This window comes from Mesoplodon bidens (genome assembly GCF_964165515.1).
Source record: "Mesoplodon bidens genome assembly, chromosome: 4".
NCBI classification, from domain to species: Eukaryota; Metazoa; Chordata; class Mammalia; order Artiodactyla; family Ziphiidae; genus Mesoplodon; species Mesoplodon bidens.
The window spans coordinates 139,881,544-139,899,297 of NC_138160.1; the positions used below are offsets into that span (position 1 = coordinate 139,881,544).

The following is a 17,754-nucleotide window of genomic DNA, read 5'->3' on the forward strand; positions in this document are numbered from 1 at the left end:
CACCTGGATCCTGTTGTATCCCCAGTGTCCTGTTCCTAGAACCTCGCTGGGGAGATAGGGGAGATAGGACAGGTTTTGCCTGTTTGCATCAATTTGCGTATATTTGCATTCGCTTGCTTGGCCTTGTGGGAATCCTGGATTACCCCTTTCCCACCAGGTTTTCCAGGAGGATGCAGCAGGGGAGTAGAAGGAGGAGGAATTCGGTGTCCTCCCCATCCTCCTGGCACAGGTGAAAGGTGCACACCAGCAGGCAGCAGATGCAGGGAAGAGCAGGCCGGCTCTGCACCCTTGCGCAGAGAGAGAGTGAGAAGACGGTCCTGGGCGAAACATGAGGATGCCTGGGGGACGCTGGACCCAGCTTGGGTGACGTGTGTAGGCCAGAAGAGGCCACCAGGGGGCGGCAGAGGCTGGGGAGGGTTCCAGTGCCCTAGCATGAAACCGGGCAAATTCTTAGATCCCTCTCGCTTATGGAGGAGGGAACCCAGCTATTGGAGGTCGAGCTAGGACTTGCACCCAGAGGTCAGAGCCTCCAGATGACAGTGTCTGAGTTTCTTGATGGCATGACCCCAGACAAGGGACTTCCCCTTCCCCTGTACCTCTGGTCTCCTCATTTGTGCGATAGGGACATGCCAGACACTACTTCCCCAGGTAGTCCTGTCTCCATTTATTCAGGTTCATGGCCACAGACAATCCGTCCCCCATGACCTCCATTATACACTTAATGTCTGGCACAGCGTAGACACTCAGTTCATGTTTGGTGAAGGAACCAATGAATGGACAAGAAATGAATGAATGAGGTACCTCCTCTGTGTCAGGCTTTTGTTATGCAGGTTCAATTTATTCCTCTGAGGCAAGGGCTATTTTACCCCCATTTACAGATGGGGAAACTGAGGCCCAGAGAGAAGCAAAGACTTCCTCAAATATGTATGCATTCAGGACTTGAATGCCTCCCACTCAGCTTAGCCTGAGAGCGGGGTTTGGTGATGCCCTCCCTCTAGTTTCTAGAGAAAGGAAGTGGGTCACGGTGTCAGTTGGCGGCAGTGGTTCAAGCAGAGCAAACTTTCCTTATGGGACCCTGCAACCTTGAAAGTAAACCCCACTCCTGTGGGTGAGTGAGCTTAAGGTACAAAAAGCACAGTGGGGATTTGAATGGTGCAGCCACTGCTCCAGGCTGTGTGGCCTTGGGTGAGTGACATGCCATCTCAGAACCTCAGTTTCCCCACCTGTCAAAGGGAGGCATTAACAGCTTATGGTCAGCGGAAAGTGCCACACGAAGCAAGGGGGGGGGCATTTGGGAGCCTCCCCAGCTCCGCCACCCCCCCCCCCAGCAGCCACCTACGTGTCCTGTCCCGGCTTATCCGATCGAATCCAGGGAGGAAAGGGTGCGGGTCCTGCCCGCCCCCACGTCTGGAGGCGGAGTTTGGCCGACCCGGGAGCCCAATAAATCCACAGCCCGCCGCCACGGGCTGCCCCTTTAAGCCCCACCGAGACCTCCTGCAGTCAGCGCTGAGCACAGCTCCCAGGGAGAGGGACAGACGTCTGGGTGGTGGACGCACAGTTGCACCGGGCAATCGGACCGAGTGGGAGGCCAGGTGGACAGACAGACGGTGGAGACAGACACGAAGACGAAGAGGAGGGACAGGGAGACAGGCGACCTTAGCAAGGAGCCACAGATTCCTTGCCCAGGGAGTCCCGGCCCGCGGGGGACCAAAGGGGACAGGCTTGCCGTGTAGTTGCCGAGGCCGAGCATCCTCCCACCTCTGCGCAGTCCTGCCTCCTCTGCCACTGCCAGCTTCCCTTACCCGAGACACACGGGGTGGCTGGAAGGGCGGAGGACACGCCTGGTCCCCTCACCCACACCTCATGGCCGCCGTCGAGGCAGGGGCGCGGGCTACGTTCGGAGCCTGGGACTACGGGGTCTTCGCTCTCATGCTGCTGGTGTCCACCGGCATCGGGCTATGGGTCGGGCTAGCCCGGGGCGGGCAGCGCAGCGCCGAGGATTTCTTCACCGGGGGCCGGCGCCTGACTGCCCTGCCCGTTGGCCTCTCGCTGGCCGCCAGCTTCATGTCGGCGGTACAGGTGCTGGGCGTGCCGGCCGAGGCCTACCGCTACGGCCTTAAGTTCCTCTGGATGTGCCTGGGACAGCTGCTCAACTCTCTGCTCACTGCCCTGCTCTTCCTGCCGGTCTTCTACCGCCTGGGCCTCACCAGCACCTACCAGGTACCAGGCAGAGGCCCGGCAGCGTCAGGACCTGCCTGGCTGGGAACGCAGGGTCGCGGCGGGGGAGATCCTGAGGCTTTGAACTGCTGTGCAGGGGGCCGCAGGGGGCCGCAGGCGGGCTCCTTAGTGCTTTAATGTGGGGGCCCCCGGGCGGACAGGTGGCGAGGGTTCTGGGAAGAAGCCCCAGGCACTGGGGCCAGGGGCAGGAAGGAGGAAGAGGAGCCGGCGTCCGGATTCTCTTTGGTGGAAACCCGGTCAGGGCGTGGCCAGGCTCGGCCAGGGGCGTACTCACGTGCGCACAGGCACACACTTGCAACCCACATGCCTGGGCTTGCGTACACCCGAGTGCTCGCCGGGCGGCGGGCTCCGGATTCGAAATCCGACATCCCCGCCTCCTCCTACCTTCGGCATGGGGTTGCCTCTCTGATCGGGTTTCCCAAACGTCAAACTGGGCTAATTACAGGACCTCCCTCCAGGGCAGTGGGCAAAGTGATTAAAATCTTGACCAGTGTACGGTAGGCAGCCAGCTACAGGCACTGTCTGTATCTTGCCAAAGTTGACTCAGAGAGGCGGCAGCCTCGGGGGACGATCAGACATGAATGGGAGTAGGTGGGGCTGATGTGTACACACTCGATGGCTCAGTCCTCCTAGGCGCACGCCATATGCACAGGCGCGGGGATGGCGCGTGTGCGCAAGTGTGTGCAGATAGGTCGGAGTGTGTGCTCCTGGCGGTAGCCCCCGTGGGCAAGAGTGCGGAGAGCGCAGTTGCCCTCCCGAGGGCGGGCAGAAGCCAAGAGGGCGAGTGAAGGACCCCAGACGCCTCGGGCCCCTGGGTAGGGCCTGTCCAAGTGACCATGAGCCCTCGGCTCCTCCTTGCAGTATCTGGAGCTGCGCTTCAGCCGCGCTGTGCGGCTCTGCGGGACCCTGCAGTACCTGGTGGCTACAGTGAGTGGCCTCGGCCCCGCCCTCGCCCCCAGGGTCCAGCTCGGGTCAAATCTTGGTCGGTTCCGCCCACAGCCCTCTCCCTTCCCTCACGACCCCGCCCCGTGGGTCCCGCCCCGACCCCGCAAAGCCTTGCCTAGGCCCCGCCCACAATCCTTCTGGCCCCGCCCCCAAGAGGCTCCATCTATAGTACAAGTTTGGCTCACAGGCCTCTCGCATACGGGCTACCTGAGCCCGCCGCGACCCTACATGGCCCTGTCCATCTGCCCCCAGTCACGTACCCCAACCACCCTTCTCCCCCTATCTCCTAATGCCTTCTTCACCCAGGAGTCCCCCAATCCCCCCGCCCCTACTCACCTGCCCCTGCCCTCTACCTGCAGATGCTGTACACCGGCATCGTGATCTACGCCCCCGCGCTCATCCTGAACCAAGGTTTGACTCAGGGGAGGGTGACGGGGAGGGGACAAAAGCCTAGAGACTGGACCAGGGGAAGGAAGGGGCAGCCCTAGGAGAGACTTTGGAGGGAAGTATCCTCCTGGAGAGAAGAGGGCCCAAGACAGTGGAGCCCAAGTTTACACCCTGCACAGTGGCCTAATGCGAGGGTCTCCTTGCAGTGACAGGGCTGGACATCTGGGCATCGCTCCTGTCTACCGGAGTCATCTGCACCTTCTACACTACTGTGGTGAATGTCCCCCTACCCCCACCCGACGTGGGGCTCCATGTCCACTGAGTGGGAGAGACTGTGGGCAGGCCCATCCACTCCCTACCTTCCCTTCCTCCGGAGGAAGCCTGTGTCCCAACTGGGCCTACTTCCTCATCTTTATTATGAAAGGTGATTTGAAAGGTTTATTGCTGAAAGTCCAAGGAAAATCTAGCTTCATGCATGGCTGGATCCAGGGGCTACAACAGAGTCCTCTGGGTCCCTCTCCCATCTCTAGGGACCTCATTAGCTCCAGGCTTCCACCCCTTTTGGCTTCCTTCCAGCAGCAAGTGAGTTCCAATTTCAGGATGGGCTGGCTGAGGTCCCCAAAGGGCTCTGTGTGGCTGGCTCTGGTATTCTGTGAAGGATGAGCCATTCACAGATGTTTGAGTAGCTAGGATGTTCTGATTGGCTATTCCTGGAGCTGGGAGCAGGGTTAGCTTCCCCCAACTGACCTGGGTCAGGGGAAGGGGCTTCTCCAAAGGAAAATCCAGGGGCTGCCAAGACAAAAACATGAAGAACATGCCAAAGACATGAAGGCTGGATGGGTAAAAACAACAGCTAATAATAACAGTAGTAGTAATAATGGTGGCAGCCATCACTCACTGAACACTTTTAAGTGCCAGATGCTCTTCCAAATGTTTTTCTTGTAGTAACTAATTTAGTCCTCACAATGATACCCTGAGGAAGGTACTGTTATTACCCCCATTTTACAGATAAGGAAACCGAGGCAGAGAGGGGTATTGGTCCCAGCCACTGCTGGAGGCCAGGCTAGGTTGACCCCAGCCAGGTCCGCCACCTGACTCCTCCCTCCTACCCCTGCCTTGTCCTGTAGGCCCCAGACAGGTTCCCGTCTGACACCCTGTCTCCCTCTCTGTCACATCTTGCAGGGCGGCATGAAGGCTGTGATCTGGACCGACGTGTTTCAGGTCTTAGTGATGCTGAGTGGTTTCTGGGTTGTCCTGGCTCGCGGAACTATGCTCGTGGGTGGACCTGGGCAAGTACTTGAGCTTGCCAAGAACCACTCCAGGATCAACCTGATGGAGTAAGTGAAAACATAAAGGGGGATACTGCCAAACGATGGAGCTGACATCTGTCTGCCCTGGGAGAAGCCAGCCAATGCCTCCTGCTCCAGGAAGCCCTCCTTGCTCCTCTCCTGAGACTCCCCATGGACAGAACCCTGGCTCCCCCTCTCTGTACTCCCATAGCCCCCATCCCTCCATCGGGCCCAGACTTCTGCACCACCCCACCCCCTAGCCCAGACTGGGGACTGCAGGCTCTCTGAGCTCCCAGCTGAACATAGAAAAAATGTTTTCTGAATGCATACATGAATGATTGAAACTCCTATTCACACTTCAGAACCTACCCCAAATATCCCTTTAAGGCCCATAAGGTGCAGAATGGCTATCTGGGGCACTTTGGGAGGGTGAAGTCAGTGTGGCATCCCCACATGGCTGACTTGCCCTGCCCTCATCCAGCTTTGACCTGGACCCAAGGAGCCGCTACACATTCTGGACTTTTGTTGTCGGTGGCACATTGGTATGGCTTTCAATGTATGGTGTGAACCAAGCACAGGTGCAGCGCTACATGGCCTGTCGCACGGAGAAACAGGCCAAGCTGTGAGTATTTGGGAGGGGCAAAGTGGATACTTCGGGGATGTGCTGCTCCCCTCCCCTTCTGAGACCACCTCTCCCCCCAGGGCCGTGCTCATCAACCAACTGGGCCTGTTCCTGATCGTGTCCAGTGCTGCTGCCTGTGGTATCATCATGTTCACATTCTACCTTGACTGTGACCCTCTCCTGGCAGGGCGTATCTCTGCCCCAGACCAGGTGAGTCTGGTCCAGGCTCCTAGGCCACTTCTATCTACCCACCCCCACTGTGAACCTCTGGATGAGTCTCTGCGGGTGAGAGTGGAAAAGTAGAGACAGCCTGTGCAAAGGTCCAGAGGCAGGAAAGAGCTCAGCTCACAGGAGGATCTGGGAGGTGATGGGAAGCCATGGGAGGGAGTAGGGGAGGGGCATTTCAGACTCCCTGAAGGCTATCAAGGAGGAGATGGGACCATGGTCCATCATGAAATGATGACATTAACCATAATGACCCTCTCTCATGTCCCAAGTGTCTACTCTGTGCCTCATGCTGTTCCCTTCACAAGCAGTTAATTTCCCATCAAATTTTTCAACATGTGATGAGGCCAAGGTTGCCATGGCCCTTGACTTACAGATGAGGAAACTGAGGCAGGAGGTCGTGGGTAGAGCAATTGCCTGAGGTCCACAGGCAGGTCAGGGGCAGCACCAGGGCCAAGACCTAGACCTGCACACCCTGGCGGCTTCTCTGACCCTGAGGTTCAGAGCTGGCAGAGGCTGCAAGACCATCCCATCAGATCCTCCTCTGGGGTCAGATCCTGGACTGTCTGACTGTGTAACCTCAAGCAAGGTGTGTACCTCTTTGGTCTCACTGGCTCCATCAGTAAAGTGGGGATGACACAGGACCTTGCTTCACTCAGGTCCCAGGGCTCTTTGGGTATTTTTTTTTTTTTTTGCAGTACGCGGGCCTCTCACTGCTGTGGCCTCTCCCATTGCGGAGCACAGGCTCAGGACGCGCAGGCTCAGTGGCCGTGGCTCACGGGCCCAGCCGCTCCGCGGCATGTGGGATCTTCCCGGACCGGGGCACGAACCCGTGTCCCTCGCGTCGGCAGGCGGACTCTCAACCACTGCGCCACCAGGGAAGCCCCCCAGGGCTCTTTGCATGGTATCACAAAGTCAATCAACAAACACACACACGCTAAGTGCCCACTGTGAGCCTGGTCTGTACAGGGTGCTGGGGATGTGCAGTGTAAGGACAGACAGAAGCCCCTGCCCTTGGGGTGCTGCTGTCCTAGAGGTTGACCCCTGACTCCCCCCAGTACATGCCCTTGATGGTGCTGGACATCTTCGTGGACCTGCCTGGAGTCCCTGGGCTTTTTCTGGCCTGTGCCTACAGTGGCACCCTCAGGTGAGTGGCGCAGCTTGCTCACTTGGCCGCATCTGAGCCCGTGGGTCCTCCTTGTCTGTACCAGCCACTCCCCTGTGAGATGGAATGTGCTGGGCATGTCCATCATTTACTGCTCAGTCCCCATCAGGTGGGCTCTGGCAAAGGGCATAAGGACCCCAGCTCCGGAGTCTTTACCTTCTTATTGCCCGGCAGGGCCACACGAGACTCCTTTCCCTTCTTTCTGTCCTCCATCCCCCAAAGAAATGTTTGTTAAGCACCTATGGGGCAGGGACTGCTGTTCTAAATACTGGGGCACAGCCATGGCCAAGTGGTCCCCCACTCTTGCCCTCAGGGGCCTCACACTCTGGTGGTTTCAAATCATCTACAGCTTCTGGCCTGCTCCTGCTGTGACCAGAGTTCCATGTGACTGTTCTCTGCACCCCATTATTGCTCTGTAGTGAGAATTTGTGTCATTTGTGTCCTTGGTCATGGGTGTCCTTGCTCCTGCGAAGGTGTCTCAGGTCTATGGGGGAGTGTGGAGATGTGGACATCTCCACTCCTAAGGAATTCTGTCGCCCCTGCCTCTGCCCTCGGGCTGGCTGGGGGTCCTGGCAGGTCAGATAGTATGGGCAGCTGGAGGCCTCCCCTAGCAGGTAGGCCCCAGGGGGGGTGTGGTCAATCCCTTCATGTGGCCTGAGGACACCCCTCCCCCCTCCCTACCCGCCAGCACTGCATCCACCAGCATCAATGCCATGGCTGCCGTCACTGTGGAGGACCTCATCAAACCTCGGCTGCCGAGTCTGACCCCCCGGAGACTTGTCATTATCTCCAAGGGGCTGTGTGAGTTGGGGGGACCCGGGTGGGGGGCCAGGGCAGCCTCTCCCCGCTGACAGTGCCATCCCCATCCACTACAGCGCTCATCTATGGCTCAGCCTGTCTCACTGTGGCAGCTCTGTCCTCCCTGCTGGGGGGCGGCGTTCTCGAGGTGAGCCCCGCTCCCCACCCTGCCCTAATCTCCCCAAGAGGTGAGACAACATCCACGTTGAAATGAGGCTCCAAGAAGGTTATACATGTCAGCGGCAGAACTGAGTTCTGACTGATGCCACAGGCAGGATACTTCCTGCAGCCACCTGGCCAGAAGCGGGGGTGGGGGTGGGGTGGGGTGGGGGTCAGGGGGGGAGCTAGGAGGGGGAGTGGTGGCCTGGGGGCAAGAAGGGCCTCCTTCTGGCCTGGAGGTGGAACGAAGTTTGTCAAGAGACAGAATCAGCATCTTTGGGAGAGAGGCAGGCATAAGGAGTCCCCTCCCCTTTGGGGATCGCCTCCCCTTTAGGGCACAGAGGAGTCTCAAGGTCCACAGTAGAATTCCCCAGGTCTTCCTTTCCCAGCGGGTAAACTGAGGACAGGAAAGGTGGGAGAGCTCTGCTCTCAGTCTCAACCCCACCCACTCTCCCAGGGCTCCTTCACCATCATGGGAGTCATCAGCGGCCCCCTCCTAGGAGCCTTCATCCTGGGAATGTTCATCCCCGCCTGCAATACGCTGGTGAGTGGGGGTGAGCGAGGTGAGGGGCTGGGAGTACCCTCCACTGACACTGGGTCCCCCATCAGGGCGTCCTGTCCGGGCTGGCGGTGGGCTTGGCGCTGTCGCTGTGGGTGGCCGTGGGTGCCACTCTTTACCCGCCTAGCGCACAGTCCATGGGGGTCCTGCCTTCATCGGCCGCCGGCTGTGCTGTGCCCTCGGCCAACGCCTCTGGCCTCCTAGACCAGCTTCTCGCCACCAACGCCTCCAGCAGGGCCTCCAGGTGAGCGAGCTGGTCTGAGCGGGAGGCGTGGCCAGGGAGGGATCCTGGCCCGATTGAGAGGAGGAGTGGGGAGCAGGAAGAAGTGAGGGAAGGGCATTCCCAGCAGAGGGGAAGGAAAGTGCAGAGGCTCTGAGACCAGGGTTCTGTTTGTTTGTTTGTTTATTTATTTATTTATTTATTTATTGCTGCGTTGGGTCTTCGTTGCCGCACACGGGCTTTCTCTAGTTGCGGCGAGCAGGGGCTACTCTTCGTTGCGGTGCGCGGCCTTCTCATCGCGGTAACTTCTCTTGTTGCAGAGCACGAGCTTCAGCAGTTGTGGCTTGCAGGCTTAGTTGTTCCGGGGCATGGGGGATCTTCCCGGACCAGGGATCGAGCCCATGTTCCCTGCATTGGCAGACGGATTCTTAACCACTGCGCCACCGGGGAAGTCCCGCAGTGTTCACTTTAGTTCATTCCAACTATGGTGAGGTTGGGGTGGATTTTTCATGCGAGGAGTAAGGATAGGAGATGAGGTCCAGCCAGAGGAATCTGATTCTTTTCTTTCTAAATTGAGATATCATTTACAGACCATAAAATTAGCCATTTAAAAGTGGCTTTTAGTATATCCCCCAGGTTATACAATCATCACCACTAACTGAACAATATTTTCATTACCTCAAAAACAAAAACAAACAAAACAAAAAAGACCAAAAAAATAAAACTCTGTACACTTTAGCAGTCACTCCCCATTTCCACCTCCCTCTAGCCCCTAGCAACCACTAATCCAGTTTCTGTCACTGTGGCTGTGCCTATTCTGGACATTTCATATGAATGAAATTGTACAATATACGGCCTGTTGTCTCTGGCTTCCTTCACTCAGCATGGTGTTTTTAAGGTTCATCCACATGGTAGTAGCAGTGCTTCATTCCTTTTATGGCTGAGTAATATTTCACTGTATGGATGGATCAATTTTATTTATCCTTCATCAGTTGATGGACATTTAGTGATTGTGAACAGTGCTGCTATGAACATTTGTGTACAAGTATTGGTGTAGATATATGTTTTCATTTCTCTGGATATATACCTAGGAGTGGAATTGCTGGATCATATGGTAATTCTATGTTTAACTTTTTGAGGAGCCACCAGACTGTTTTCCACAGTGACGACATCATTTTACATTCCCTCCAGCAATATATGAGTGTTCCAATTTATCCACATCCTCTCCAATACTTGTTATTTTCCCCTTTTAAAAATTCTAGCCATCCTACTGGGTATGAAGTGATATCTCATTGTGGTTTTGATTTGTGTTTCCTTAATGACTAATGATATTGACCATCTTTTCATGTGCTTACTGGCCATATTTATATCTTCTTTGGAGAAATGTCTACTCAGATCCCTTGCTCATTTTTAAACTGGGCCATTTGTCTTTTCATTGTTGAGTTGTAATTTATATATTCTTTACATCTTTATAATTCTGGATGTTAGATTCTTATCAGATGTACGATTTGCAAATATTTTCTCTCATTCTGTGTGTTGTCTTTCATTCTATTGACAGTATCCTTTGATATACAAAAATCTTCCATTTTGATGAAGTCCTGTTTATCTATGTTTTTTTTGTTTTGTTTAGTTTGGCTGTGTTACGTGGTTTTTAGGATCTTAGTTCCCTGACCAGGGATTGAACCCACCCCCTCAGCAGTGAAAGCAAGGAGTCCTAACCACTGGACCACCAGGGAATGCCCTCTATGTTTTCTTTGGTTGCTTGTGCTTTTGGTGTCATATCTAAGAAACTATTGCCAAATCCAAGGTTATAAAGATTCACAGCTGTTTTCTTCATAGAGCTTAATTTGGTTTGATTCTGAGGGCAATAGGGATCCATGGAGGGTGATGAGCAGTAGCAGGAGGTGATCTGAGTTACATTTCTTTTTTTTTTGGCTGTGTTGGGTCTTTGTTTCTGTGCACGGGCTTTCTCTATTTGTGGCGAGCGGGGGCCACTCTTCATTGCGGTGCGCGGGCCTCTCACTGTTGTGGCCTCTCTTGTTGCGGAGCACAGGCTCCAGACGTGCAGGCTCAGTAGTTGTGGCTCACGGGCCTAGTTGCTCCGCAGCATGTGGGATCCTCCCAGACCAGGGCTCGAACCCGTGTCCCCTGCATTGGCAGGCAGATTCTCAACCACTGCACCACCAGGGAAGCCCTGAGTTACATTTTAGTAATGCTCCCTCTGCTTGTGTGTACAGAATGCCTGAGGGTGTTGGTGGGATAGCAGCAGGGAAGGAGAACGGGCACACGTCCAGATGAGCAATAATGGAGGACTGGGCTGGGTCGTGGGAGTGGAGACAGGAAGAAGCAAATGGACTGGGAGTGGATTTTTGACTCATGCTCAACTCTCCCTCCCCCAGCCTCGAAATGGACCCTGATCAACGCACCTTAGCTGACAGCTTCTACGCCATTTCCTATCTCTATTATGGTGCCCTGGGCACACTGAGCACCGTGCTATGTGGAGCTCTTGTCAGCTGCCTGACGGGTAAGGAGGGCGTGTGGCATCCTTAGAGGTCATCCTGTCCATCCCTCTGCCTCTAGGACCCACCAGACAGGGAGGGAAGGAAGGATCCTTCTGCCAGCCAAATGGCCACTGTGTGCTAGCCGCATCTACACCCTTTGTGCTGCATCGCCTTCAGAACAACCCTCCACCTCGTGGGACTTGTCCTATTTTGCAAAGGCAGAAACAGAGGCATCCCCTATCCACCTCTCTATTCCCTCTGCGCCCCCAAAAATTACATCTTTGCTAGAGGAGGTTGGGTAGGGCCACGAGACGCTGTCCCTGGTGCTGATATATCTTGTCATCGAGGCCTTAGCAACTCTGCGCTCCTCCAGGAACTCTGAATCCCATGGAGAAGTGGAAAGAGATCAAAAGAAATCACTAGAGATAATAGTACCTGTTCTCGCTTTCTGAGTCTCAGACTTTGCATTCACCAGGCCTTTACTGAGTCTTTCTCTGTTGGGCAATATTCTAGACAATAGGGACATAGGAGTGAATGGCACCAAGTGCCAGACCCTCCTGGCCATCCACTGTTGTTCTATTACAACTCTTCACTGTATAGATGAGACAACTGAAACCCAGAGAGGGGCAGAGACTTGCCAGTGTCCCCAGTGGGTCACTATCGGATCTCGGATTGGAAACCATCAGAGCTCTCCCTTCCCATCCCCAGGGCCTGGTCTCCAGTCCCCGCCACCCACCCCTCGCTAAATAATTCCATTTTCTCTCTGCCCCCTCAGGCCCCACCAAGCGCAGTGCCCTGGGTCCTGGTCTGCTGTGGTGGGACCTCACACGGCAGACGGCATCTGTGGCCCCTAAGGAAGAAGTGGCCACCCTGGATGACAGCTTGATGAAGGTCAGTCTCAGGGCTGTGCTCCCGGAGTTGGGGCAGGGACAGTGAAGTGGCTTCGGGTGCTCTGTGTGTGGCCATAACTCAAGGAAGTGACAGGGTGAGTCAGCATCTTTGTCTTTCTCAACTTCTCCTTACCTCCAGTGGAAAGACTCAGTTGGGAGCTAATGTGTCTTCAACACTTTCTATTACCCCCTTTAACAAGCACTGAGCAGAATTCATTTTCATCGTATCTGTTTTTACAATTATTTCCAATCTATGGCAAGTGAAACTGGTTTGTCTTTTGGTGTTGATATAAAGTGTCTCCTGAAAATAAAATTGCTTAATTCAAAAGTGAGTCAACTTAGGAAAAATCTTACATAAGAAACACCACAGGGAGTAGACCAACCTTGGCCAAAGCTGTGTGGCTGCTATTGGAATGTCCCGAGTTTAAGAAACATTGTCCCTGGGGGGTCTGATCCAGGCCTACTCTTGCTTTGGATTCCCTGTTTCATTCTCTTATTTATTAAGCACTTGCTGTGTGCCCAGACCTGTACTGGGTACAGGAGCAGAAGAAAGCTAAACCAAGAAAGGAATAGGATCTAAGCAGGTGGTGAATATTAAGAAGAAAATAAAGCAGAATACTATGATGGGGATGGCCTCTTGGAAGAGGTGACATTAATAGAGTCCAGAATGAGAAGGAGACAGCCATAGGGAAATCGGAGGGAAGGACATTCTTTTTTTTTTATTATTATTTTTTATTTTTGGCTGTGTTGGGTCTTCGTTTCTGCGCACGGGCTTTCTCTAGTTGTGGTGAGCGGGGGCCACTCTTCATCGTGGTGCACGGGCCTCTCACTGTCGCGGCCTCTCGTTGCGGAGCACAAGCTCCAGATGCGCAGGCTCAGTAGTTGTGGCTCACGGGCCTAGTTGCTCCGCAGCATGTGGGATCTTCCCACACCAGGGCTCGAACCCGTGTCCCCTGCATTGGCAGGCAGATTCTCAACCACTGCGCCACCAGGGAAGCCCTGTGGGAAGGACATTCTTGGTGGCGGGCACAGCAGGTGCAAAGGGTCTGAGGCCAGAGCAGACTCAACGGTGAGGGCTGGGGAGGGAGGGGATTTGGCTTAAGTGTTTAAAGCTCCCTCCAGCTGCTGTGGGAAAATATTTATTTCCTTGAAGAACAATAGGCAGAGTCAGAGAGAGGAGGTGGGCAGGCATCCATGGAAGCTCTGATGGCCTGGACTGTAGGTGACACGGGCATGGGGAAGAGAAGTGGATGGAGGTTTGGGGGGCAGAAGGGACAGGACTGACCTATGCACTGGACAAGGGGATATTGTGCAACTCTGCCCAGGTTCTGTCCTCCCAGACCCTCTGTCCCCAACTGGAGGATATCTGAGCTGACACAGCAGAAGTGGTCTTTATGACAGGGTCTTTCTTCTCTCCTCCCCCCAGGGTGCTGAAGAATTGCCCCCAGGAGCCAAGAGGCCTCCTGACTTCCTGCCCACTGACGAGGACCATCTGCCCTTCCTGGATCAGAAGGAGATGAATGGAGCTGGCTCCAGGACAGCAGACAGTGAACATGACAAAAGTCTTGACCTGCGAGAGACAGACCTCTGAGATAGTGAGGGACTGACCGCCTGGGATGGAACCCCAGGGGAGCCAGTCCCAGGCCATGAGCCGATGGTCTTGGGCTCCTATTGGCTAGGCCACATCATATGCAAATAAACTTGGGACTGCACGTCCCTGCCCTATGGGAAGAGGTGAAGTCCCACCTCCAGAACGTCATTTTATCCTGCCTCCTCCTTCCAGCTGGACCCAAGTCTTAGATGCTGCACCCCTGCCCACTCCCCCAAAACAAGGCCAGATATTTCTCTACCTACAAGAGAAAGGTGTTGGAGTCCCCTCTGGACAACATGGGAAATCCCCAGGCCCAACACTGGGGTCTGAGAAAGACCCCAGTTCTTCCCTGGGAAGTATCTGAACCTTAGCAATGATTTTGGAGGTCCTCAGACCCAGCCCCTTGTGCCCACTTCACAGGTAGGGAAACCAAGGCCTGGAAAGGGGCATTGACTTGGCCAAGGTCACAGAGCAAACCAGAGGCTCATCGAGAGTTGGACACCAGCTCTCCCTCCTTCATCCCTTCCCTATTTTCCTCCCTTTGGAGGGACAGACATCACATGGCCTCTGATCTTGTGAGGAGGAGGGGAGGAGAAAGGAGGAATAATGTTTTCAGCCTTCCTTCTGTGCCTGGACACTTTACCCATCTCATCCATTAAAGACCATGAGCCCACTTTACAGAGGAAGAAACTGAGGCTCAGTGAGGTTGCCTGAGGTCACCCAGTGAGTCGGGTCAGGGCAGGGACAGACCTGGGTGCTGCATGATGCTGGGGCTCCGTTGATGATGTGTTGCTGGTATACAGACGAGCTCACATACCAGAGACGCGTCTGACCCTTGGTTGGAGACTTCATCCATGCACATCAAGTAAATGGACTCTTGATGTTCTGTCTTCTCTGAAAAATCATTCTGGCTGTCACCCTAGATCTCCTCAGTCAGATCTGAGTGCAAATCTCTTTATCACTATCCCTGAGCCTATGATGAATAAACCTGAGTATTTAAAGCATCAGAGCAAGGTGATCACTCCCATGCTAGGGTGCATTACACTGCCTTTCCAGACACACAGCTTCTCTCCCCTACTGACTCCCTCCCAAAGCATCCCCTCCTCACTGCCCTTTGTACACTGTCCCTGCACCAGCCCCTGGGGTTTCTGTGACCCTGAGAGCTGGCTGTACCCACCTCTGCCCACAATTGTCATGGCTCCCATGGCCTCCAGGGAAGCGTCCCCTGCTCACCTGGCAGTTGGGGCCCTTATACTAGGTTCAATAGGGTAGCCCCAAAATTCATGTCTACCTGGAAACTCAGAATGTAAGCTTCTTTGAAAATAGGGTCTTGGCAGGTGTACTTGGTCAAGTTAAGATTAGGTCATACTGGGACTTCCCTGGTGACGCAGTGGTTGAGAATCCGCCTGCCAGTGCAGGGGACACAGGTTCAAGCCCTGGTCCAGGAAGATCCCACATGCTGCAAAGCACTACTACAAGCCTGTGCGCCACTACTACTGAACCTGCGCTCTAGTACCCGCGAGCCGCAACTACTGAGGCCACGTGCCACAACTACTGAAGCCTGCACACCTAGAGCCTGTGCTCCGCAACAAAGAGAAGCCACCACAATGAGAAGCCCGCGCACCACAACGAAGAGTAGCCCCCGCTCGCCACAACTAGAGAAAGCCTGCGTGCAGCAACGAAGACCCAATGCAGCCAAAAATAAACAAATTAATTAAAACTAAAAATTAGGTCATACTGATTAGAATGGGCCCTGAATCTAATGACTGTGTCCTTATTAGAAGAGGAGAAAAGACACAGATGTGGACAAAGAGGCAGAGATGAGTAATGTACCTACAAGCCAAGTGATGCCAAGGATTGCTGGAGTCACCAGAAGCTGGAAGTGAGGCAGGGGAGGGATTCTATCCTAGGGCCTTCAGAGGAAACACGGCCCTGCCAACATCTTGATTTTGAACTTCGTGCCTCCAGTACTGCGAGAAAATTAATTTCTATTGTGTTAAGCTGTGGCAGCCTCAGGAAATGAATGTACCCCTCCTGATCTGGCCTCTCTTGACCACTCAGAGACCTGGCCCTCTGTGCAGGCTGTTTTATGGAGACCTTTAGATTTGGACTTAAAAATGACCATCACAATTTTTTTTTTTTTTTTTTTTTTTTTTGCGGTACGCGGGCCTCTCACCGTTGTGGCCTCTCCCGTTGTACAGGCTCCGGATGCGCAGGCTCAGCGGCCATGGCTCATGGGCCCAGCCGCTCCGTGGCATGTGGGATCTTCCCGGACCGGGGCACAAACCCGTGTCCCCTGCATCAGCAGGCGGACTCTCAACCGCTGCGCCACCAGGGAAGCCCTAAAAATAACCATCACAAATTTTAAATCAATGATTGAGTAAAGTGGGAACCAGACTTTTGGCTGGTTGATGGTCCTTCCTCAAAGCACAGTTCGGGGTGGGGCAGGGAGCAGGGCTGAGGCTTCCCAGGGCAGGCAGAACAAGCTGGTCTGGCTGCTGTTTTAAAGATCCAGCCATGTTGTCGTGTGAATCAGTAGTTCATCACTTACTATTGCTGAGTCGTACTCCACTATATGGATGGACCACCGTCTGTTCCTCCATTCACTAACATTCATGTTATTTCCAGCTTTGGGCTATTACAAATAAAGTTGCTAAAAACATTAGTGTACATGTTTTTGTGTGAACTTTCATTTCTCTTGGGTCAATTCTTAGGAATGAAATGGCTGGATCCAACAGTAGGTGTATGTTTATTTTAGAAATTGTCAAACTGTTTTCCAAAGTGGTTGACTCATTTTACACTGTCACAAACAATATATGAGTTCCAACTGCTCAACATCCTTGACAGAACTTACATGGTCCATCCTTTTAATTTTGGCCATTCTTGTGTGTGGGGGGGTAGTATCTCAATGTGGTATTGATTTATATTTCTCTGATGACTGAAGATTTTGAACACCTTTTCACATGCTTGTTATCTATCCATATAGTTTTGACCAAGTGTCATTCAAACCTTTTGCCCAATTCTTAATTGGGTTCTTTATTTTCTTATTGTTGCAAGAATTATTTTTGTATTCTGGATACAAGTTCTTCATTGGTTATAAGCATTGCCAATATTTTCTCCCAAATTGTGTCTTGCCTCTTTAGTTGCTTAATACTGCCTTTGAAAGATCAGAATTGTAGTTTTGATTTCCCAAAAATTATCATTTTTTCTTTTCCTCTTTGTGGCAAAAATTACATAAAATACAAGTCATGATTTTAACCATTTTAAAGTGTATAGTTCAGTGGCATTAAGTACATTCACATTGTTGTACAATGACCACCATCCATCTCCAGAACTTTTTACTCATCTGAGACTGAAATTCTATACCCATAATTACTAATTCCCAATTCTCCTCTCCCACCAGCCCCTGGTAGCCATCATTCTATTTTATTTTTTGGCTGTGCCATGAAGCTTGCAGGATCTTAGTTCCCCAACCAGGGATCAATCCCGGGCCCCCTGCAGTGGGAGCTTGGAGTTCTAAGCACTGGACTGCCAGGGAATTTCCTCACCATTCTATTTTCTTTGTCTATGAATTTGACTGTTCTAGGGAGCCCATATAAGTGAATCATACATTATTTGTCTTTTTGTGTCTGGCTTATTTCATTTAGCATAATGTCTTCAAAGTTCATTCATGCTGAAGCAGCTGTCAGAATTTCCTTCCATTTAGAGGCTAACTAATATTCCACTGTATGTATATACCACATTTTGTTTATCCATTCATCCATCAATAGACTTTTGGATAGTTTCCACCTTTTGGCTATTGTGAATGATACTGCTGTGACTATTGATGTCAAAATATCTGTTCTACATTTGCTTTCAATTCTTTTGGGATTATACCCAGAAGTGGAAAACTGGATCATATGGTAATTCGGTTTAATTTTTTAAATATTGTTTTACATTCCTGTTTTAAATACTATTTAATTTTTAAAATACTGTTTTACATTCCCACCAAATATTAACAGTCATAAAGAGAGAAATTGGCAGTAACACAATAATAGTAGGGGATTTTAACACCCCACTTACATCACTGGACAAGTTATCCAGATAGAAAATTAATAAGGAAACACTGGCCTTAAATGACACACTAGATCAAATGTGTGTCACACACTAGGACTCCATATATATA

At 52.7% G+C, this 17,754-nt stretch overlaps 1 protein-coding gene across 1 annotated transcript; it reads left to right on the forward strand.

The window, feature by feature from the left end:
* Positions 1-1,863: 1,863 nt before the first annotated feature.
* SLC5A5 (solute carrier family 5 member 5) lies at positions 1,864-13,748 on the forward strand (the record flags this gene model as incomplete). The annotated part of the gene is made up of 15 exons (XM_081232907.1): positions 1,864-2,220; positions 3,100-3,165; positions 3,543-3,594; positions 3,777-3,844; positions 4,753-4,907; positions 5,341-5,481; positions 5,562-5,691; positions 6,765-6,853; positions 7,560-7,672; positions 7,747-7,817; positions 8,286-8,372; positions 8,438-8,631; positions 11,007-11,131; positions 11,884-11,999; positions 13,425-13,748. 15 exons carry the CDS (start codon positions 1,864-1,866, stop codon positions 13,587-13,589), a joined length of 1,929 nt encoding a protein of 642 aa, XP_081089033.1. The 3' UTR covers positions 13,590-13,748.
* Positions 13,749-17,754: the final 4,006 nt, after the last annotated feature.